General features: G+C 51.9%; 1 protein-coding gene across 2 annotated transcripts in view; it reads left to right on the plus strand.

The window, feature by feature from the left end:
* SLC24A4 (solute carrier family 24 member 4) overlaps nt 1–24,199 on the plus strand; it is a 166,088-nt gene that overhangs the window by 103,509 nt on the left and 38,380 nt on the right. Inside the window, exons 3-11 of one of the 2 annotated variants that reach the window (XM_064571500.1) lie at nt 2,018–2,094; nt 5,521–5,595; nt 7,971–8,055; nt 8,784–8,887; nt 9,704–9,778; nt 12,653–12,678; nt 14,450–14,503; nt 16,028–16,170; nt 20,364–20,533. In XM_064571500.1, the coding sequence (XP_064427570.1) occupies nt 2,018–2,094; nt 5,521–5,595; nt 7,971–8,055; nt 8,784–8,887; nt 9,704–9,778; nt 12,653–12,678; nt 14,450–14,503; nt 16,028–16,170; nt 20,364–20,533 (809 nt within the window). The remainder of the gene's footprint in view (nt 1–2,017; nt 2,095–5,520; nt 5,596–7,970; nt 8,056–8,783; nt 8,888–9,703; nt 9,779–12,652; nt 12,679–14,449; nt 14,504–16,027; nt 16,171–20,363; nt 20,534–24,199) is intronic. The other variant, XM_064571501.1, reaches the window with a different exon arrangement.

A 24,199-nucleotide genomic window follows, 5' to 3' on the forward strand; every position in this document is an offset into this window, starting at 1 on the left:
AAAGCCCTGCACATCACAGGGCCATCCATCGTCCAGGATGATGAGAGCCCATAACAGGAGTGGTGGGTGGTAACAGCCCAATAGGGGCCTTCCTGGGGCCAAAGGAGGGACTGTGACATGGTACTCGATGACCCAAGATGGCGGAATGCTGGTGGTGGCACACTTGGTGCCTGAGGGATCCAGCGGATAAGGGGACGGGGACCAGTGCTCTCAGCCCTCATTCCCTACCTTGCTGCGTCTCAGCCTGGGGCCCGGCTCTAAAACTCACCTGGAGCCTCACTCCCATTGGTGGTGTTCCCTATGTGTGTGGTTCCACGGGAGTGCACCCAGCTGGGGGACAAGAGTTTTTCCTCCTCGTGCCAACACTGCCATCCCCAACACGGCCGATGTCACTTGACCTCTTTGGGGATCTTGGCTTCCCCGTCTGGAGTGACAGATCCATCATGGGCAGGAGGAGAGGTTGAGAGGAGGGGCCGGTGGGCCTGGGAGAAGCTGAAAGTGCTTTGCCGGAGAACACCTGTCCCTGAGCTCTGGGGGATACACAGGGGTCCAGAAATGACTCCGGTGTGAGGGGATGAGCCTGCTTCTCAATTCTGACCTCGCAGTGGCAAGGGAATCCTATCCCAGAATCCTAGGAGGGCACGTTTGAAATTCACCACAGGCTGGAAATGCTTTAAAAAGTAAGGCATATTATTAGTCAGTCTCACCATTTTGCTGATGATGAAACTGAGGTACACCGAGGTTAAGGAACTGTCCTTGTAGACACGGCTGCAAACATTCGAGGCAGGATCTGAACCTCGTGGCAGTGTGACTGCAGAGAACCTGCCCTCCTGAGTGGGACTGACCGTCTCCAGCCTCAACCGGACTGTCGACAGGGACTGCGTTTGTAATAGATCCAAGTAGGCACTGAAGCCACTTGGGACTCCCAACTCTCTGCTGGGAACGTGATCAGAATCCTTTGACAAAGTGAGGAACCATCCCCTGATTTCTCTCTTGGGTGTATTTTGACATTTTTTTACTTTTTTTTTTTTCCTCCAGTAACATCTTTATTGAGGTAGAATTCACATACCATACAATTCACCTATTTAAGGTTTATAACTGGGCGGCTCTTAGCATGTTCATAGTTGTGCAAACATCACCACAATTTTAGAACGATTTCATGAACCCCGAAAGAAACCCTGCACCCTTTAACTGTTATCCCCCAAACCATCCTGCCTTCCAGCCCTAGGCAACCACTAATCTACCTCTATCTCTCTAGATTTGCCTCTTCTGGAATTTTATATTAATGGAATCTTACAATATGTGGCCCTGCGTGACGGGTTCCTCTCAGCATCGTGTTTTCCTTCACAAGGGTTCCTCCGTGTTGTAGCATGTGTCCGTGTTTTGTCTTTGTGTGGCCAAATATTCCCTTGTATGGCTAGACCACGTTTTATTTATCCACTCATTCATTGGTGGATGTTTGGGTTGTTTCCATATTTTGGCGCTTATGAATAACACTGCCATGAACATCCCTGTGCAAGCTTTGTGTGGACATGTTCTCACTTCTCTTGGGCGGATACTTGGGATTAGACTTGCTGTGTCATGTGGTAACTAGATGTTTAACCCTTTGAGGAACTGCCAGACTGTCTTTCCACAGCATCTGTGCCCCCCCACCCCCACCCCCCGGCCAGTTGTGAGGACTCCAACCTCTCTATGCCCTTGCTAATATTTGTTATTATTTCTCTCTGCCATCCTAGTGGGTAGGAAGTGTTTCGATACTTTAAGAAAAATTGCAAGGGATACGTTAAATTTGATCAACCCCAAGTTTCTAGAACGTCTGTGGATAATCCAGTACTCGGCGATGTTTTCCGGACAGCTTGGGCGTGCCGTGGGCTCCGGAGTGGTAGCTGGCCGGCCCCCTCCCAGGGAAGTCCAAAGCCTAGCAAGTTCTACAGTCCACAGGGGACTCACGCTGCCGGTGGGGCCATCACGAGGCCCATTGACAACTCACACCCTGCCGTGTCCTCTTGTCTTCCAGCGATTCACGAGTTCCCCTCAGACCTGTTCTCCAACAAGGAGCGACAACACGGAGCCGTCCTGCTGCATATCCTCGGTGTAAGTGGCCCGGGTGGGATGGGCTGTTCCTACACCACATACAGGTGAAGTGTGTCTGCAGAGCCCGGCTGAGCCGGAGTGTGTCAACGATGTCCCATCCTCGTAAGACGGTACCTGGGAGAACAGGCGCTAGACCCGTTTTAACCGCCCAAAACCCAGAATCTTAAAGATGTCGGGTGACTGGCTCTGTGTTGCACAGCAAGTGACCTCAAGAGCCAAGACAGGACTTCAAGTCTTCCTGGGCCCCATTTTCTGCTTTCATAAAAAGGGAGTGACAGCATCTTTCCCAGATGTGTGAACAGGTGTGAATGTGTGAGTAAAGTGCACCAGATGTTGCAAAACATGTAAGAAGTGCTCTGTGCGTGCTTGCTGTCATGATTCCCATGATCCCCCACCCCCATCCCAAATCTCACCACCTTGACATAACTATAGTTTAAAACTTTGGTGCACTCCTTCTCAAATTTCCCTGTCTTCAGATGAGCCTTGGTGGACAAAAGGTGGAATTCAAATACCAATTCAAAAAGAAATAGCGGGTCCAAACCTAAATTATAGGCAAAAGTTGCTCTTCTCTGTCAGCAGTAAGCAAAGTGCAGCCTGAAGTCATTGCTGGTGTTTGTAAATAAAGTTTTATTGGAACACGGCCGTCCCCATCATTTCTGTGTTCTCTGCGGCTGCTTTTGTGCTTCAGTCCCAAAGTAGTTGTAACGCAGTGATGTGGTCCACAGAGCCAAAAATATTTACCGTCTGTCCCTTTGCAGAAAAAGTTTGCCAGCCCTATTGTGTGGCGTGGAGAAACGAAAGTGCTCGCGATTTGCTTTTCTACTTGGGACACGGCAAATTTTCCTCTAATTAGGTTCCCCAACCACCCAGCACCATTTGCTTCTATAAGCCCCACCAAGGATTAGTCTTTGCAAGAGATAATTCAGAAAGCGAAAGCTAGGATTCTCGCAGAGATAGTAGCCCCCTGAGAATGAGTGAGTGAGTGAAGTTTTAATTAACAGGATAAACCATTAATGAAAATGAAGGTTGTAGGCAAATATTGAGTGACAGGCCTGTGTATTTCCGTAATAGAGTTGTTATCTTCCTAGCTCCTCTGGCTTTCCCACGCCCTCCTCTTTCACGAAGAGGGTGTGGGTTTGGCGAATTAATCCCATAGTTCTGGTGCTCTGCTTTGGGAAAGTCTTGGCGTTGCTTGACTTTCCCAAGACAAAACCTTTTCTCCTGAACCTGAGAACACCTCAGGAATTTTGCCAGAGCCCTTTAGAGCTGACATTAGCCAAACGATGCCTAGAGGGCCAAATCTAGCCCACCTCCTGATGTTATAAATAAAGTTTTATTGGAACGCAGCCACACCCCCTCCATGTTCTCTTCTATGGCTGTGGAGTCATTGTGGCAGAGACCTTGTGACCTGTCAAGACTGAAACATTTACTATCTGACCATTCCAGAGAAACTTTGCTGACCCCTTCTTTAAGAGCAAGAAAAGGCTCAAGCTTTGGAGCCTTTTTTTTTTTTTTAAGATTTTATTTATTTATTTGACAGAGAGAGACACAGCGAGAGCAGGAACACCAGCAGGGGGAGCGGGAGAGGGAGAAGCAGGCTTCCCGCCAAGCAGGGAGCCCGATGTGGGGCTCGATCCCAGGACCCTGGGACCATGACCTGAGCCGAAGGCAGACACTTAACGACTGAGCCACCCAGGCACCCAAGATTTTACTTATTTATTTGACAGAGACACAGCAAGAGAGGGAACACAAGCAGGGGGAGTGGGAGAGGGAGAAGCAGGCTTCCCGCAGAGCAAGGAGCCCGATGCGGGGCTCGATCCCAGGACCCTGGGATCATGACCTGAGCCGAAGGCAGACGCTTAACGACTGAGCCACCCAGGCGCCCCTGGAGCCATTTTTGTCTGCAGTGCTAGGAAGCGTCTCAGTTGCCCTGCCAGAGCAGTGTGGAACCGTCTTGACCTCCTTTTCTCTCAAGTGTTTCCAAGGCCATGAAGAGAGCTACGGCCTCCCTTTGCCTGGAAGATGATGTTGGGGGAGCTTCTGGGGGTGTGAATTCAAGTCTGTATCCTGAGATTTTTATAGCAGGATCTCTCTCCCCTCGTTCTCTCTCCTTCACCCATAACCCCTAGTATTTGTTTCTTTTTGCTCCCCCCCGCCAAAAGGTAGTGAGTCAGATCCAGGGACAGCCGTGCCTCGACTGCAGTAGACACCTGCCTTAGAGGCCTTGGCCACAGCTGATACATCTTCCAGTTTATTTAATCACAATTCATTAGTGTGCTACTCCAACCACCTCACAATTGTTTTTGCTGAAGCAGCCCAGCCCTTCCCATTTTTGTGAGCGGAGCATCCATATCACTTTGTCTTTGAAGAAAGAAATGCTTCCCTCGGCATTTAGCACACAAAGTCCCATCTGTCCATGGGCTCTGGGCCTGGCCCGTCCCTCCAACCTCATATCCTCTATTTTCCACTTCAGTCTCACTCTGGTCTACCTGCATTAGTCACCTTGCTATTCCTCAAGGGCATCAAGCACACTCCTACCTCAGGACCTTTGCACTGGCCTTTCCCCAACAGTTACACGTTATTTGCCTATTTGCCCCACTAAGGTCAGTTACAGGATGCAGAGGCATTTCCTGGCAGGTTAACCATGGATCCCTGATGCCCATAGGATGAGCTCAGTGAAACCATGTTGGATGAACAGGACAGGGAGGGGTTCTGTATATAAAACCATTTGAAAACTACTGATCTGTTCTTACTCTGTCATCAGATAGATGAAGAGACTGAGCCCTGGAGATGTGACTTATCCAAAGTCACATGGCAAATCAGTCCTAGAATCAGCAGTAGAATCTGGACTCTTCGTTCCATGAACCTCCATGTGTGAATGGCTTGTGTATTTTAACCTTTGCCAACATTAGGTAGTATTCCAGAAATTGCTGGCTCTCCAGCTGCCATTCATTCCAGAAGGAGGTGGCCGGGTGGTAAGAAGGAAATGGTGCCTTCACTAAAAATGAAGGGGGAAGATCAGGCTTGTTCTCATTTTAAACTCTTAAAATGGTGATTCTAAATGCTTTCCTTCTTAGCCCTGAGTGTTAGATCTGGCCTTTCAAGAGCAGACTCTGGTGCCGGGGAGAGAGCTGGTGCTTTACAAAGAGAGGAAGGAGCCCAAGACCACGTGGCCTGAGCTCTCATCCCCTTTGCTGCCCAGCACGTTATTTCCCTTCCCTGGGACTCAGTTTCCCCGTCTGCTTGTGAGGGGATTGAGGGAGCAAGTCTCTCTGGTGTTGGAATTTTCCTCTGTGTCTCTCTCCATGCATCTAGCCTCTGCCTTGGCCAGGTGATGGCTGCCCGGTTCAGGGCACGACAGCTGGCCGGCCGTGCCTCCTCGGCAGCAGGTGCCTTCGCTGACGATCTCCCCCATTTCCTCCTCAGGCTCTGTACATGTTCTACGCCTTGGCCATAGTCTGCGATGACTTTTTTGTTCCGTCTCTAGAGAAGATCTGTGAGGTATGTAGAGGGGACTTGGGATCCCACAGCAAAGCCGGGCAGGGAGGCAGGGGACCTGGGGCGACCCAGGACATAGGACACGTCAGGGCCAGACTGAGAAGGACCAAGCAGGGAGCAGTCTGGTGGTGATTGGCCACACGCTTAGTGTGGCCACGGCAAAGCCTGGCTTTGAAAGCCCTAGAGTAGAGTTGGCAGAGGGTGTCCTCTCCCCGATTTGGCAGAAGAAAGGCTCCTGGTGGGCAGTCAGCACCCAGAACCTCTGGCTTCCCGAAGCAGCAGGTGGCAGGTACAGGTGGGGATCTGTGTCTTGGAGGAGGGTGCCGAGGCTGAGCAGGGAATACCCTTTGGTCCAATGTTTGCAGGCTGACATTTTCTCCTTCTAATTGTTTTGTGAACTTTTGACTTTCTTGTCTTCTCTCTCCTCACATGCAAGACTCCAGTGCTGGGGCGCTTGGCTGGCTCAGTTGGTAGAGCATGTAACTCTTGATCTTGGGGTTGTGGGTTCGAGCCCCACGTTGAGTGTAGAGATTACTTAAAAATAAAATCTTAAAAAAAAAAAAAAAAAAAAAGGCTCCAGTGTGTCTCTCTGCTCTGCCTTACCTTTGGCTTCTAACCAAGGAAGGAAAACTACTTCTGTTTCCAGCACCTACTATGTGCAGATGGCTCTGGGCTTTGGCACACTTTGTCCCCTTGAAATCTCTCAGCTGTTTGAGGCCATGTTGTTGTTGTGACATCTGCAGCCAGAGACAGAGCTGGTTAGGACAGGTGCTTCCATGCTGCTAAGCACAGAAGAGGGACTTTTTGACCTGGGCCTCCTGAAGAGTGAGGGATGTGACAGAGGTGTGCAAAGGCCTTCCCCTCCCCCTGTCTCTCTTTGCTCACCTCTCCACCTCTCACCGGCTCAGACCGAACGGTGGGTCAATGAGTAAGTTGAGCCGGCCAAAGAGCGTAAGGAGAGAATCAGGAAATGTCCTCTGGGGATGGGCGACCAATGCACAGGACAGTGCCCAGTGGAAGTGCGCCTCCAGGTTACCTGTCTCTGTAAGGACACAGACGTGAGCGAGGGGATTTTCCTGGATCTATGGGCAAATCCCCTAGAAGGGGCTCAGTGAGAGCCATCAAAGGACTGAAGAGCCTAAAGGAGGGATGCAGTGTCTCTGTTGGGGAGAAGCCTAGGAGGGCTTCATGGAGGAAGTGGCATTTGGTCCAAGGTTGCGCAGTGGTGAGGATTTCTCCAAGCAGAGAGGGCAGGGAAGGGTGTTCCAGGAGGAAGGAGTAGCCCAGGCAAAGACAGAACAGGATGTAGCATGGTTTGTATTGTGCTAGAAGATACTAGAGATGCTTTGATGGCAGATCATCTTCTGTGGAACCCTCTCCTGGTTGATGAGGTTAGGGTGGTCAGGCTTCTGCCCTGGGGGGTCAGTGCTTGACAGAAGTCCAGAGCTCCGACCCCTCTGAGGGACCCCTTCCTATAGCAAGGTCAGCAGGGAGGTTGTGCTAACCCCAGGCTGCCCAGGGTACTTTGGAAGGTGGATGCAGGAGGAGACCGAGCCCTGCCCAGACACCTTCTGAGCACCACAGAGAAGGTGTCTTCAGGTTGGTGTTCAGGGAGATCCAGAATCTTTGTGGTTTCTCCCAACATCCAAAGCCCCCGGCACCATGTTCTTGATCAGAGGATTGGCCTCTGTGGCTGGAGCACGGCCTTGCCAAGCAGAGTGTGTCTTGACAGAGCTCCAGCCCTACCTCATGCTGCCTCATCCCCTGAGAGAGGATGTCTGGGTCTTCGTCTCCGTGAGCAGCTGTGCATTGGGTCTGCCATGGAGAAAGCCTTCTGGAATGCAAGGGCCAGACTGTGCATCTGGGACCTCCAGGTTCCTGGAGAAGTCTGCGTGGTACCCAGGGTCTGCGTGGGCCCTGGAGGTGGCTCCTTGCTGAGCACCACTGCGTACCAGACTCTGTGTTAGGTGCTGGCAACCCAAGGCCGAAAAAAAGGCCAACCTGTCCTCATCGTCTGGTGGGGAAGGCAAGGGCATAATCCTCGGACCCTCATTGGGTGATCTGCGCTTCGTTAATTGGAGGACCAGACTCTTTCACCTGTCCCAGGGGACAGGTGGCTCTGGGTGTACCCCTAGAGAGGAGACCTCATTTAGGGGCTTGGAGAGTGAGCAGAAACTGACAGGGGAGGGGGACAGGGGACTCCGGGTGGGGTGGCCGACAGAGTAGCGGGAGGTGTGGGCTCGGGGTGCCAGGAGGTGACGCGGCCCGCTCAGGCCACAGCAGTTTCCCCACGCTTTCTGGGGCCGCAGGAGTGTCCGCTGAGTGTGTCCGCTGTCCCCACCTCCCAGCCTGAGTGTCTGTGGTCACTTCCGTTTCAGAAGCTCCATCTGAGCGAAGACGTCGCCGGAGCCACCTTCATGGCTGCAGGAAGCTCGACGCCCGAGCTGTTTGCCTCCGTTATTGGTAAGAAATCCCACCGGCCAGGGACCCAGGGTCTAGACCCCCCCCTCACCTGACCAGTGAGGGCATTTGTCAGCTCGGAGCCTCTGTTTTCTCAACTGTAGAACGGGAGAGCTGGGGAGACAGAAGGTAGCGGTTCCCTGGGGCATGTGGTGGAGTGAAGAGTGGGTGGGGAGAGGGTTCCTTTTGGGGGTGATAAGAATGTTCTAAAAGGGCGCCTGGGTGGCTCAGTTGGTTAAGCGTCTGCCTTCGGCTCAGGTCATGATCCCAGGGTCCTGGGATCGCGCCCCGCATCGGGCTCCCTCCTTGGGGGGGAAGCCTGCTTCTCCCTCTCCCCTCCCCCTTCTTGTGCGCGCTCTCGCTCTCACTCTCTCTCTCAAATAAATAAATAAAATCTTAAAAAAAAAAAAAGAATGTTCTAAAATTAGATTGCGGTGACGGTTGCACAATTCTGGGACTATACCAAAAAACTGGATTATATACTTCAAGTGGGTGAGTTTTATGGCATGTGAATTATATCTCGATAAAGCTATTAAAAAAAAAACGGGGAGTGGAGTAGCTGGTCCCCAGGACACTGTCTCCTCTCTGGTTTTGCCGTCCCCCTCAGCCCCACAGGCACTGTGGTGGTAAGAACAACTCCCTCCATCCATGGGGCTGGTGACACAGACCTCACAGCAGCCTGGGTCGGGGGCAGGGCAGGCCCAGGAGGATTTCCACCTTTCCCGTTCCAGGCGTGTTCATCACCCACGGAGACGTTGGAGTTGGAACCATCGTGGGCTCTGCTGTGTTCAACATCTTGTGCATAATTGGCGTTTGTGGATTATTCGCGGGGCAGGTCAGTGGTTTGTCTCCCTTCGTAGAGTGATCTAAGGGACAGCAGTGGGGGAACCCAGGGCCGCCCCTTAGATGCGCCCTCGACTGAATGAGGCTGAGCAAGTCAGCTTCCTCTTCCGAGCCCAGGTCCTCATGGGTACAAGTGGCGTCTGACGTTCCTTCCACATCCCGCACCAGTGGATCTGAGGGCAGGACAGTGTCGGCTCTGCTGTCCGGGCCGAGGGTGAGCGTTCACTCAGTAGCAGTAGATCTTTGAGAAGCACCTCCTATAACCCTGACCCTGAGCTAGATTCTGGAAATATCTGAGGCCTGCCTTTGGCCTCCTTAGCAAGGAGCATGAAGCTGACCTGTTGCTGATACCCCATCAGCATCTTCCTGGTCGTCAGGGCTGTGGGGACATTAGACTCACCCTCAGAGAGTGAGACTCATGAGTAGGCCCTACCTGGCCAAGGGAGGTAGAGGTGTGTGGCTAGTTTACCACCAGAAACTTCCAGCATCAGGGGGAAAGCAAGTACTTCTGGCCTCTGCCTTGACCTTGGGCTTCTGCTGTGAGATATGAGATGTTACCTTGAAGGAGCTTGGCCATCACGTACAAACATTCTGTACTTTTGTTCTGTTCCCCAAATATAGTGAAGAACACTGGGCGGCCTTGAGCAGCCAGGAAAGATTTGTTTCTGGTGGCACAGTTAGGAGGAGCTCCATGGGCACATACCTGCACCTGCAGGGCTCAGGGGGTGGCGAGAAAGCCACTCCCTGCACCAACCCCCCCGCCCCAGTCTCCCCAACCAGCAGCAGCTGACAGCCCTTTGCTTGGCAGGTGGTCCGTCTGACGTGGTGGGCTGTGTGCCGAGACTCCGTGTACTACACCCTCTCTGTCATCGTGCTCATTGCTGTGAGTTACCCCCTGCCCATGTGCGGGCACAGGACCCCTGCCTGTCTCTGTCCCCAGCGCCATAATTGATTCATCCCCTTGCCACCGTGCCTCCCCTGCCTGAAAACCTCATACCTGACACCCTGATTATGGAGCAAATCCAGGGACCACCTTGAATTCAAAAAGGCCTTGGAAACGTCAAAGCATGTGTCACATGGTCCGAGCGGTTAAGTTCAAGCACTTTGCTCCTCAGGGGCCCTCAGAGCCTCACTTAGAGCCCGATGCCTGAGAATCAGAGTTTCTGGGTTCACCGCTTACTGCAGAGCAGGAGAGAGGCTGGTTAGAGGCAGGCATTGTGGGCACCTGGGAGAACAGGAGAAAGGCAGAAGAGCTGGAACAGAGATTTCTAGGGTCTGTTAGTATGGGGGGGAAGAGGGGGATTATCCCTGTGGTCCCCCGAGGGCTAGGGTGACATCATGGCACACGACATTGAAGCATATGACGCAGGCTACTGCCGAGGAGTGTGCCATCCACAGGGGAGCCATTTCAACTGAAGTGGTGGCATGAGGGCAGATGCACATGGTGTGCCCAGATTTTCTGGAATGTGCCCCAGAGAGACTGTTCTCAACCTTACAAGATCTAGAGCCAACTGTATAGGGCAGTCCCATCCCTTGTATGAATTCTCTATTGCTGTGTAACAAATTTCCCCCAAACTCAGCAGCCTAAACCAGCAAGTATTTCTTGCTCTTGTTGTCTATGGATCAGAATCTGGGGGTGACTTACCTGCGTCCTCTGCTTCAGGGCTTCTCACAGATGTTGGCCAGGGTATACAACTCCCCTGGGAGAGGATCCGCTTTGGGGATCCCTGGTGGGGCTGCAGATATGCCTCCTCCAATCCTTCCTGGCCAGCCGCTCCTCAGTACAGCGCTCACCACGCTAACTGGCTTTCCTCAGAGCAAGGGTGAGAAGGTGCCAGGGTGGAAGTGAGTCTGTAACCTAATCTAGGAGGTGATAACCCATCACTTTTGCCATATTCTGTTTGTTAGAAGCCAGTCCCTAGGTCCAGGCTGTAGATACAGGTGCAGTGGCATGCATGTCAGGCAGAGGGTTACTGGGACCATTTGAGACAACTGGGACCCCTGCCTACCACAATCCTGAAAACGAAAGTTACAGATAAAATAATTCACCTGTACACGGTTTCAAAAAAAAAAAAAAAAAAAAAAAGAATCAATATGATGCCCAAACTATCAAAGACAAAAGTCATTTATAATAAAAGAATACATCTTTCAGTGTGTAAATGTTTTGGCAAGAAGATGCTAGAACCCCGGATGATGTAACCCATTGCCCCATATGGAAAAATCTCTGAGCCTGAAATCTACCTGCACAGACTGAAGGCCGGGTGCGGGGTGGGCACCTTGGACCCCGTGAGTGGTGCCGACATTGATGACATGATTTTCCAAAATTATGAATGACCCCGGATAAACCGCTAGGCAGAGCCAAGTCCCCCTGCCCCTCCATTTGCATGATAGCTACCTCACTGGAGAATTACATATTTATTAAAACTGTGTAAAAGTACTTTGATTTGTACAGTAGAGTTAAGTTTTGGGCTCAGGTCTCCCTCCTCCCCGCTGCCCCACCACTTGCCTAAATATTTAGCCAGACATTTAAATAAGATGTGTGCCACATGTGGGAAAACCTTCTGATAGACGTATTTCACATGTTCTAGCTTGGTCAGCACCTGGCCAGCACCCTGCCTCTAAATGCCAGTAGCCCTCCACTGGGCTGTATAAACTAAAAACATCCCCCTCAAATGTCCTCACGTTCCCCACGGCGGGCACTGGGCACCTCTCTGTTGAGTGGTACTTCCCCCAGAGCCTGGAGTTTGGGGAGCCTCACGGTGATGCCCAGCCAAGATGACCCCTCTCAGAAATGGCCTCCCCATGGCAGCTCCCACGTGTGCTGCCCGCCATGACAGCCAGGAAAGGGGCACCGTGGGTCCCCTGGCTTCTCCTCGCATCCTATGCAGGGCCCCTTGGTCTCCAAGATCAGTTGGTGGGTGTAGCCTTCTACCTTCCTGTCCACACTGGGCCTGGCTGGTGGTGCTCCCAGGACTCCTCCCCTGGACCACAGGGGCATCATTCACCTGTGTCTGTGCCCAAGATTCTGGGTGGGGTTGTGGGGCAAGGACTGTGCCCTCTGCAGAAACTGTGCATCCCCACCATCAGCCCGGGGCTCTCTTCAAATAGTACAAGTGGGTCCTTTGCCCTTAGAATCTCCAAAGAGGTTACTCTCTATTTAAAGAAAATAATATCCCTTGGAGCACCTGGGTGGCTCAGTCAGTTAAGCATCTGCCTTCAGATCAGATCATGATCCCAGGGTCCTGAGATCGAGCCTTGAGTTGGACTCCCTGCTCAGTGGGCAGTCTGCTTCTCCTTCTGCCCCTCCCCCCTGCTCATGCTCTAACTCTCTCTCAAATAAATAAAATCTTAAAAAAAAAAAAAAATCCCTTCCCTCCCATATACACGAGTACCATAGATAGGTAGGTACCGTAGGGAGACAAACAGATGGGTGTCTTTCAGTTTTTAAGAGTGTTGATTTCAGCAAGTCTGTGCGTCTGCCAGGCTGGCCCCATCCGTGACCTGGAGCGTAATGAAGCATGGGCCATTTCTCTTGGAAGGCCCACGCTAACCTGGAGCCACACACGGTCGCATCTGCTGGGATGGGTTTCGACTAAGGAGAGGTCACCTGCCACTGAGAAACCCAGAAATGGAGAGAGGAGCCCAGCTTTGTGTAAAAATAACAAGGCACTGTGTGTGAGCTCTGAGTGCTTAAGGGTCTGTGTGTGTTCTTTTGGAATAAATATGTCCCCCACCCTTTGTTTCTTTTGCCTTCCAGTTCATATATGATGAAGAAATTGTGTGGTAAGTTTTAAACGTTTGTTTCTTGTTCCTTTTTTGGTCCTATCCTTCCTCTTTGGGTTCGTTGAAACTTTTTTGAGATTATTTTTACAAACATGAGCTTGTGCACTTGTGAAAGTAAAAAGCATCATTCTAAGCAGTCGCACCTTTATCCTTTCAAAGTGACAAAGATTGTTTCCCTCAGTGTTCCTGCTCTACCAAATAACAAAGTATATTATAAAGCTAGAATAATGAAAACGGTATGGCATTTTTCCACTGGGATAAACGTAGGCCAAAATGGACTGTGGAATCAAGAACCCAGTCACGGGCCCATTTCTTGGCCGGGGGATATGACAGGTGTCACGACAGGCAGTGAGTTAGGGAGAGGGTCTCAGATACTGCTGGAGAAACTAGGGGTCTATACAGAACAAAATAACGTCAGATCCCTTCCTCACACCTTATACAAGAAGAGAATCCAGATGAATTAAAGATCTCACTTTGGGGCGCCTGGGTGGCTCAGTTGGTTAAGTATCTGCCTTCAGCTCAGGTCATGATCTCAGGGTCCTGGGATCAAGTCCCGTGTTGGGCTCCCTACTCAGTGGGGAGTCTCTTCTCTCTCTCCCTCTTCCCTGCACTTGTGCTTGCTCGCTCGCTCTCTCTCTCTCAAATAAAATCTTTTTAAAAAGCACTAAAGCTTTCACTGTAAAAAGCAAAGTTAAACAGAATAAAATGTCAGGACTCACCTTTATAACCTCGAGATAGGAAATGATTCCTTAATTAAGATACATAAAGCAGAAACTTGAAAGGGAAGATGGGTGTATTCACTGTATATGTGTATCCTACATCCATAGACCATAGAAATGTTCTCTTCATGACAGTGATTCCGAGTCCGCATCCCATCGGTGTCTATTTGTGGGAATGTGCTCAGGAGGCCTTGCTGAGCAGCCAGGTGCTATGGGCCCAGAGAAACTTGTTTTCACACCCCGCTCCCTGGCCCCTAACCCACCATGTGAGCCAGGCAGCCTCTCCTCATCAGGGGTCTCCTTTGCCTAGGTGGAGTGGGGGTGGCGGTAGCGGGGTCATCTACAAGTCTCTCTGTAGCTCTGCTGGGCTGCAGCTTCTGTCAGCAGAGGGAGAGTTCCTGAAACAACCGTAGCTCGTGCCTGGCACATAGTAGGCCTTCAGCACACGTTTGTCAGATGACCAGACAAATTAAGCTGGGTAGCTCCTCAGAGGCTTGTGGTCTGAGCTGCAAAGATCCTGGCCGCATGGGGGGTTGGGCGCCTCATCTGCTGGATAGCTGGATGTGCATCCAGGAAGGCCCCCGCCCCGCCCTGCCCCAGTGCTCAGCTCTGCAGGCTCCTGTGCTGGCCCCTTTCTCCAGACAGTTCTTTGGGCCCTTTCCCACCTGTACCCACAGCCTTTTTGGTCCCAGGCCAGAATCTCGGGTGAGCTTACAGGTCTCTTAGGACCAATTTGGTATGACTCCAGGTCACTCCCCACTGTGGATCCTTGGATGGGGTGGTCCTGGTCCCTCTGTTTTCTAGGTACCTGTGGGAATGCTGCCTGAGCCCTGCAGATCCCCTGTCTCTGAGAAGAACCCACCCTTACCTTCTCTGTCCCCAAGAGAGCTTCACATGGCAGCTGGCCACAGGCTGGGGGGCCTCCCCTACATGCCTGGCGCGGGGGCCGGGGAGGGTCAAAGGACCTCCTGCCCTGTTCCCTGCTGCCTAGCTGTCAGTCCCAGGCCCCAGGCACCCCTAGCCCTAACCACAGTCTCCGTTCTCTCTTTGAGGTGGGAAGGACTGGTGCTCATCATCTTGTATGCGTTTTACATTCTGATCATGAAGTAAGTAGCTTTTTTCTCTTCTCCCGCTGGGCAGTCTGATGCCTCGTTCCGCTTCCTGCTCTAGCCTTTTGCTAGAGCCCAGACAAAATTGATGACAGACCAGCTGTCATCTATTCCAGCCAGTTCCGGTTCTCTGGAGGGTACCCGCTGGGGTGCTCAGACACTGTTTGGGGGGTGCTGTCCGGACCAGAGGAGACAGGGCTGGTGGGTGGAGGGTAAGGATGCTGCAAGACAGATGGCAAGCAAGACCTCTTTCCCCGTGGCTCCTCCCTGCCCTGGGTGACCGCTCTTTCTCACTGGCGCTGTAACTCTCCCGATCATGTAATACTGCTCTTCTTAAAGAGCCAGGCTGCCTCACTTCTGTGCCAGGCTTCGTACAATGCCACCTGCAGGGGGCGTCACTCAGGAAGGAAGGTGCAGATGGTGGGTCAGGGATGTGCACCCAAGCGGCAATTCCAAAACTGCCTGGGTGAGCGTGATCTCAAAAGAGCCCGTGAGGAATATTATTCAGCCCTAAAAAGGGAAGGGACTTCTGTCGTGTGCTACAACAGGGATGAGCCCTGCAAGCATGCGAAGTGAAAGGAGCCAGTCGCAAAAGGACAAAGATAGTATGATTCCACTTAGGCAGGGTAGCCAGGAGAGTCCAATCCATAGAGATAGTAAGTTAGAGATTACCAGGGGGCCTGGGGGAGGGGCCGATCACTGGTTAATTGATGAATGGGCACACAGAATTGTTCTCGATGCTGCAACCCGACAGAAATTATGCTGATGGTCACCCGACATGTTCTGGAACTGTGATTAATGCCAGTGAATTAGACACTTAAAAATGAAAAAGAGTTAAAATAGCAAACTTTATGTCCCCCCAATTTTTCCACAATAAAAAAAAAAACACCCCCTTGAGCTGAGTCCTCTTCAGGTTTTGTCTTCTTGTCCACATCCCCAGAAAGAGGTAAAAGCAACACTGAGTTTGAGGAGACTCTGAAGCCCCACATTAATATCAAATGTTTATAGTATTTTGTGAAAATGGGTGATCACCTGTCCAAGGGCAGGAGGCTTGTCCTCCCGTGAACCGCTTGCTCTCTTTCAGTGAGGCGGGCGGCCTGGGGTCAAAGCTGGAGACGGTATCTTTTCTGGGGGGTGGGGGGTGTGCCTGGCTAGGAGGGGTGCAGGCATGGCCCGCCGGGCAGCCCATGGGGGCAGGACCTGCAGCTGTGGGAGGGAGGACCAGCCTGGTGACACCTCTTTGGAGCCTGCCCTTGACGCTGGCCTGAACTTCCTTTATGAGGACAGGCTTGGGACGGGCATAAGTAGGCATGGGTCGTGTTCTTGGACCAGAGGTTCCTTGTGCCACCCCCCCCCCCCCCCCCGCCACACGATGTTCTCGGGGTCCTGTTAGGGGACTGTCAGCTCCACGGGCCACTCCCAGGGGCTTCCGCCTGTGTGTGCATGGGCTGGGGGGTGGGGATACCTGCCCACTGCGGCCAGGTGTCTCCCAAAGCTCTGACCTCCGGCCTTCACTTGCAGGTACAATGTGAAGATGCAGGCCTTTTTCACCATCAAACAAAAGGCCGTTGCCAATGGCAACACGGTCAACAGTGAGCTGGAGGATGGTAATGATTACTGTGAGAGCAGTTCTGATGACCCCTCCATGCCATTGCTGGGGCAAGGTAAGGCTGAGCAGACAGGAGCCGCCCCAACCACGTCACTGAAACTGCTCTCCCCTTCTTGTTCCTGCCCACGCCACCCCCCAAAATTGTCCCTCTCTTACCTTTGGCCCCTGAGGAGAGGTGGCTCAGATTTGCATTTGCATAGAAGGGAGAAGAACCAAGAGTCAACAGTCACGCCCTGGGGACTTTTCCCCAAGCCTCCCGAGGAAGGCTCCAGGCCTGCTGGGCTCAGAGCCCTCCGAATCGCAGTGAGTTACCTCTCTGACCCTTGTAAAAGGCCAATGGCAGGAGGCTGAGGACTTGGGGTGACAGAGCAGGCGCAGGTCTCCCTGTGATTTCTCACACACCGGGCCCAGCTCTGGCGGAGAACTCCGTTCTGGAGAGACCTCTGGCTTGTCACCCAGAGGAATGGCAAAGCCCAGGAGGGCAGCCACGGAGCTGAGCAGGAATGCCCAGACTGGCCCCCGAGAGCCCTGCTTGGGAGCCCTGGCCCAGGGGCTGCAGCCTTGTGTCCTCGGCTTCTCTTTGGCCCCCTTGCCTGGGGTTTTGGGCCTGCAGAGCGAGTGCGTGTTGTCTCTGCAGAGGTCCCCCGATCCGCTAGGCCAGACCAGCTGCTGCTTTGGAAACCGCATCTTAATCCCTCCAGTTACTCAGTGATTCCCGGTGTGGGGGCGGGGCGGGGGGAGCTGCCAGCAAGAGGGGCACGTTTCTGTTCTTCCCCACCCAAGCCCCCAGGGAGTGTTAGGGCCGGAATAGGTTCTTGTACTGAGGGTTGAGGAAAAACAGATGCGGCTGTTCCTAATTCCTCTTCAGCAGCAGACAGGTGGATGGGCCACGTGAGGGTCTTTCTCCCATGCTCCCCGTGGCCCTGGGCGAGCCAGGTCCTCTTTCAGGCGACCTGAACTCCTTCATGGTGTCTGGGACAGCCCAGGTGGTCTCAGGGGCCTGGGACGTGTGAGGGCTGAAATCTGTCCTCCTTGGCCCCTCACAGAATAAACTTGCCTGACGTCCAGGGGATGGAGCCCCTACCCTGATCCACCCCTCACACCCCTCACCCTGGGGTAGGGCCTCCATCCCCTGGACGTCAGGCAAGTTTATTTGGTCCCATCTTAGGGACCCCCCTTCACAGGTGCTTGAGGGAGGAATGAATCTCTCCTTACAGAAAGAAGAAACCCACTGGGGTGGGGGGTGGGGGGGTACCAGTGTCGTCATGGTTACGGCCCGGCTGCCAGACGCCGGTCCCTGATGGTCAGAGGAGAGAGGCCTGTAGAGCCTGGGGCTGTATCCATGTGTCCTGTTGCCAAAATGCCGAGCAGCCTACCCCAGGGGAGAGCCCGTTTCCAGGACAACCTCCTCAGAGGGGAGGGATGGATGTGGCTGCTGGTTTGCGTTTTAGCTCCACAGATTAACAGTGGCCCCGAGGTCCCAACCGCACATCCCCACACACAGTGTCTCAGGACAGGGGCTGAGTCCTGCCCAGTCTTGTACCCAGAGATTAGTGCTCTGGGGCCCTCAGGACCTTCACGGCAAAGAAGGTCATTCCTCAGGTGCCCCAAGAGCTACCTACCACCTGTGTGGCCGATGGAGGAGGCCCCTCCCTAGGGTCCCATGGGAAGCATCCCTTACTCGCCTACAGCTGCGTGGGTAGTGGCCTCATGCGGGACCTCTCCTACAGCTCTGTCCTGGTGCTGGCTCCACAACTTGGTACCCAGGACAGTAGGACCTCCCGCACAGGTCTCTTATTTTCCCCCGGATATCTAAGTCCAGGAAAATTTCTAGAAAATTAGAAGATTAGACACAAGGCTGCCCAACCTCCCCCCGACCCAAACACAGGAAAAGGAGGAAGATAGGCCTCCCTCCAAGTTTTATCAGGGAGAAGGCATTTAGATAAAGGCCAAGGAGAAAAAGATCTGGCGGGGGCAGGCTGCAGGACTGGAAGTGGAGAGGTAGGAGTCCCAGAGATGCGGCTTTCAGGATTTTATAGCCCTGGCTGGTGGAGGGCCCTGTGTGTAAGTCACCGCAAAGCGCTGTCCCCCCAGAAATAGACTGAGGAAGGAGCTCCCAGGAACCCTGCAGGGACTGAGAAGGGGGCCTCGGCAGTTTGCCTCTCCTAGCGGTGATGTTGTCACGAATCTTTCCAATACAGAGCTCCCCTCCCTGCTCCTCGGCCTGCAGGCGGGTCCCCATCTTCCCACCCACCCGAGGAAGCCCAAGATTGTAGCTGGTGGATTCTGTCAAGAACCCAACGTACACACACAGCTCTGGCTTTGCCTGTTCCCAGTTTCGGTGTTTCCCCGTGTCAGATCAAAATTTTCAACCTGGCCTCTTCACAGGTGTTTGGCCTTGTTACTACCACTCTTGTAAAATGCCTTTATGTACTTAAATGTTCTTTAAAGGTCATGCGGTTCTTTTTACCAAATCCTCTCAGGCCAATTTTTTGTTGTTGTTGTTGTTGTTTTGAGGGTGGGAAGGAATAATATCCTCCAGCTTTGTTCAGATGTTTGGGTTTTTCTAAAAGTCTTAGAAATTTTTCACATCACACTTGAGTTCTGCTCAAGGAAGCAGAGCACAGTACCCCAAGAAAAGGTCCCCGGGGCAGAGGAGGAGGGCGCCCCCCCGCCCCGTTTCCCACCGCTGTGGGGAGTCCAGCTTCTCTTTGCTGGTTGCACACAGCCTGACAGCCCGGGCTACTGGGGCTAACGGCTAGGCTCACCGTGGACCTTTCCAGGCTGCCTTGGCCCTGGATCCAGCTTTGGCTTCGAGCAGGGACTCGAGCACTGAAGCCCCCAGTAGCAGGAACCCCTCTACTAACTTCTCCTTCAAATAAGCCCCTGGCATCTTGGCCACCATCAAGAATACTGCCCCAAACTCTCGGCGTCCACCGCACGCTAATCACCTCTGGCAAATCTCTGTCGGCCTTTGTCTCCTTAACTCTTCTCTTCTAAACTGTAAGTAATCTGCTTTCGTCCAAGCGATAACCCATGCATTACGGAAACAAACCAACCAGGGCCTCCGCGCACGCCTCCTTGGAGGTTAGCGTCTGTCCCCGACAGATGCATGGGCCTCCTGGCTTCCTTTCTAACCACCACGCCTCCTGTCTGCTGAGCCTTGCTGCCTGTTTGGTGAGGGTGTGCGTGTCTGGTGTGCATTTGTTCGTGTTGGTGCCATTAACTCTCACGAGGGTGTGCGCTTGGCCACTCCTGCCCGGAAAGGCTGCTCACCCGGAGCTGGTGACCAGGGCAGAGGGACGGGCCTATCTGCTTTGACAGCCTCCCCGGAGGGGAAGACTCCACCTGCTTCTGTGTGCTGTGTTCCTGAGTGGTTCCATTCCTGGTCTCCCCAGGGCTCTGGAGTTAGATGTCAGATCCCCCGAGGATGCCCACCCTGAGCGAGTCTGTGAAGGTGGCGAGGAAGAGGCCTGAGGCCTGGAGACATTTACTCTTCAGCCTCAAGGGCGGGGGGCAGGAGGCGGCGGGGAGCAAAGGGTGAGAGAGAGTCCCCTTCCTGCTGGAGGGTGTGTGTTTTATCAGAGACACTGGATTTGGCCAGCAGCCCTCAGCAAGTAGGCTCTCCCCCTTGGGTCTCTCTTGCCTCGTCCAGCACCTGTGAGCCTCATCTTCACCCTCACTGCCTGCCTCGGGGAGAGCACAGTTAGACACGTCCTTCTCTGCCAGGTGGAGATGGTTGTTCAAACAGAGCAGGTAGCCTGGTGGGAAGCTGAGAGCCAGTCCTCTCTGGTGCTTCCTAGCATTTTCCATCCTGGAGAGTCCTTGTCAACATCCAAAGTTTTATCTGAGCCTCTGTCAACAGAGGGAAAGAAAGGTCCCCTCGCAGTCATGGGCTGGGAGGTGGCAGGGACCCTGTCTTAATTGTAGCTGGGCTTCCCAGTGAGGCGCAGATGAGGAACTGAGAGACCTTAGTCAAGATGGGCCCCCAAAAGAGGGGGCATCACCTGGCGTAGGGGCTAGACATGGAGCGCCTGCTCGTGAGTGGTCCGGTAGCATGGGACCCCGGGGCCTCGGCTAACACTCCCCATTGGCAGGCAGTCCCCTTGGGCTCAGCCAGGCTCCCCAGCAGTGGCCAAGATCACAGCCCCAGGAGGTCTGCAGCATGAGGGGAAGTCAGCTGGCCCAGCGCTGGGGTGTCGTCCCCAGGAGATCTCGGCACTAATCATGGCTTTGTGCTCAATATAGTGAAGGAGGAGCCTCAGTACAGCAAAAACCCAGTGGTGATGGTGGACGAGGTCATGAGCTCCAGCCCTCCCAAGTTCAGCTTCCCGGAGGCGGGCTTACGCATCATGATCACCAATAAGTTTGGGCCCAGGACCCGACTGCGGATGGCTAGCAGGATCATAATTAATGAGGTCAGTTTGCGTCAAGGGCACTGAGAGCGAGTGGCCTCGGACGTGTTGCTGCACTTTGAGAACGCTTGTTGTTGGGTCACCAGGAAGTCCTCGGCCGGGCTGGCCTTTATTGCCGTCCCTGCTTACGGAAGGAGGCCCAAACGTTACCGCGGGCAACACACGATCCGATCCAGAGGTGTGTTACAAGGCAGGGAGCAATCGAATACGATTTCTAAGATGTGCCACTAAGACTTTTGTCAGGCACTAAAGGAAAGCTAATTGGAGAAAGGCCAGTTGGAAGTACAGGTTGTTTCTTTCAAGTGTTATTGAGGACCAAAAAAAAGATGAGCACACACCTGTTCTCTATGGATAGAACAACTCTAGGAGAAAACCAAGAAGGCTGGCAGAGGTCACTTACCCTTGGGGACTTTTCCTTTTCACTCTGCACCCTCCTGCTCTGCTTGAAGTTTGTGCCCTCTTACTCATTTTGGGGGAAAAAAAAAATCTGTTTTAATGTTATTTCATGTCCAGACAGTTTAGCAAAGATGCCCAGGCTCTAATTGTTAGGGTTAGGGTTAGCTTTCTTCCAGTCTTTGCCACATATGTGCATATCGGAGTTTTAAGTCCTTATTCTCACACCCAGGTAGTTCTCAGCTTGAAACCTTAATAACTAATAATCCATAGTTAGCACGTCAGAGGTATGGAGAAATGACATCGCCCAAGGCTTAAAAGTTCTGCAATGTGAACATTTCTGCTTTCGTACATAATACGCCCTCCCTGTGGAAGGTGTAGTAAGAAGGAGAAACATTGCAAATTTGCATCATTCTGAATCCTTTTGACCCTAGTCAGTAAAATAGGAATCAGTGAAATTTTACTGAATCCTAGTTATTTTTCATGAGCATGATAATTATGCCCATTGAGTGGGGGTGGGGACAACTCTGAAGGATTTGGGTTTGTAGTATCTTTTTCATGCCATATGCACTAGGGAAATAATGGGGGTTTTGATGAACCGGTAAAATATTGATTGTCATGCCCCCAGATGTTTTAAGCTGCTGGGAAAACCTTGTTTCCGCCCACCACCCCCACCCCCAGGCTGGGATTGAGTGCCCTGGCAGGTAGCATGGGATCCAGAGAGGCCAGGCTCAGAAGAGGACATTGAGTTTTAATCTCACTTTAGCCACTAACTCGCTTAATCTTCCTGGGCCTCAGTTTCTCTGAGAATGTTTGGCAGGATGCTTATAGCTCTAAAAATTTCAGTGACACACAACTGATAAGCTATGCGTGGAGGCTAAGCCATATCTTGGGGTAAATTCATCAGGGAATGGGAGTGGGAGGAGGAAAAAAAAAACCCAAATGCCCAGTTTCAAAGTTTTTTCTTAAGACCCTGGGTCTCGTTAGAATGTTCAGTCATTTTAATTCCAAAATGTTAGAGATGTTTGCAAAGCTGCAATTAAGCCATGGTAGATTCTAGCGCTTACGGGACAGATGCTCTCGTTCATTCATCGGAGAGGACAGAGCAGCTGAGAGGGGGTTTGTAGAGGGTGGGTGCATGGGGGGAGGGCGTGTGAGGGGTTTTCCTTCACTCCAAGGCTACACCTGGCTGTCCTCACCGAGAGCCACTGCAGTGAGTTGCCGAGGGGCACAAAATTTCACCAACCCTCAGTTTCCATGCATCTCACTCCTGGGTGCTGGTCATTTTGAGCTGGTCTGTCCAGCTGCTGAGGGCGGGGCAGGTGCGGGATGTTTTACCTGTGGTACAGCCTTAATCCTCTTAAGGACCTTCTGAAGCAGATGATGAGATTTCCAATTTATCAGAGAGGCAAAGTAATTTTCCCAAAGCCGCACAGCTAATATGAGGGCAGAACAGGAATTCCCACCCAAATCTGAGTCTAGACTGCAAAAGTGGGACTGTGTAGATTATCAGAGGTCAGTTAGTCTACCTCCTCAGGCCCTTCTTTCTGTATCTTTATTCCCTCTATAATGTTCAGCCCCTGCTTGAGTTGTTTTTAATTGCCTCTTCCAAGTGACAACCCTTTGAACATCACCACTCCCTGATTTTCTCCTTGAACTTAAACATCCTTAGAACCTCCCACCCTCCCTGCTGTAACATGGTTCCAGTCCTCCCCATTTTCCAGCTTATCTCTCTCAGCACGTGGATCCATCACCACCTTTGTGTTGTAATCTATGCCTCTCTTAATACAACCTCAGGTAACTTTAGATATTTTTCCAGGTACAATTCTCTGTTGATTCCTATTAAGCTAGAATCATAACCTCTTCCCATTGCTGCCATTCATGTTGCCATTAAGTCATGCCTCCCTCCATACGATTCTGTCCTTGTACAACTAGGTTTGTTTGTTTAACTACAGGGATGACCTGTCATTTAATACTACTTGGGTTTGCTACTCGAGTAGCAAAATATTATGCCTCCACATCTGAACTTGAGTCTCAGACATAGATCTCTTGCTCTTTTTGGTAGGCTAAGTGTTGTGAACACACTTGTAAAAAAAGGAATTTTAAAAATTTTCACCCTACCCTAGACTTCATGATTTAGGAGTCCCTGCCTAAAACCAACATGAAGGCGGTTAAATGGTCAGTTCCCCTTTTTTTATTTTTTTAAGAAAAATAACGTATCTATTTTAATAATGATGTTAATGATAATAATGTCTTGGGATGCATTCACGCACTCTTAGTCTCCTGGTGAAGAATCAGGAGGGGTCTATATTTGTTCATTGTGTGACAGTCCTTACCCCCAAGGCCTAACTCAGACTGATCCACAGGCTTTTATAATTGGAACCAGATGAATGGGAGCTGGGCAAAGGCAAAGGAAAGTGGAAACCTGTGGATTTCTTGAAATATGGCCTCTGCCTTTCCCTGGTTTCTAGAAGCCCATGGATTTGGTGAGAAGGGTCAGCTTCTGCGTGGGCAGAAAGGAGGCAGCCTTTGTCGCTACAAGATAGGGCCAGGAAGGGGACAGGTTAGTTCAGGGCACACCCATTAGACATGGCAAAGCCCTGGGACAGCAGAGGTCATCCCAGTGGCCAGCAACCCAGTGAGGTGCTCAGCATCGCTAGTTGGCAGGGAAATGCAAACAGAGCCACAATTAGATACCATCACCACCCACCAGAATGGTTCAAATTAGGAGGACTGCCAGGGTAAAGCATTGACGAGAACGGGACACAAAGGAAATTCTAATCCATTGCCGATACGAGTGTGAAGTGGTTCAACGTGCACCTACTGAATGACCTAGAAATTCCACTCCTAAATACCCAAAAGAAATGAGCGCATTTGTCCAGAAAAAGACCTGTGCACAAATGTTCATAGCAGCATTCTTCATGAGAACCAGAGAAGGGAAACCACACAATGCGTTGGTGGTCATTCATACAATGGAATACTCGACAGCCATGAAAAATAGCTAGCTACCAGGTTGTGCAACTCTATGAATGCGTTTTACAGATATTGAGTGAAAGAAGCCACACATAGCATAATACATATTATATTTATACAAAGTTCAAGTTCAGGAAAAACGAATTGATGTTTATAAAAGTCAGAATAGCAGTTACCTTGGTTACCTCTAGAGAGAAGGGGCATATAAACCAGGGAGGTGCCTGAGGGAATCTTCTGAGGGGCAGGAAATGTTCTACATCTTGATACAGCACATCATTGAGCTATATGCCTCATTTAAGTGTA

The sequence above is a fragment of the Mirounga angustirostris genome, unplaced genomic scaffold, assembly GCF_029215605.1.
Source record: "Mirounga angustirostris isolate CCGP_5_RB_7025 unplaced genomic scaffold, mMirAng1.0.hap1 SCAF_9, whole genome shotgun sequence".
NCBI classification, from domain to species: domain Eukaryota; kingdom Metazoa; phylum Chordata; class Mammalia; order Carnivora; family Phocidae; genus Mirounga; species Mirounga angustirostris.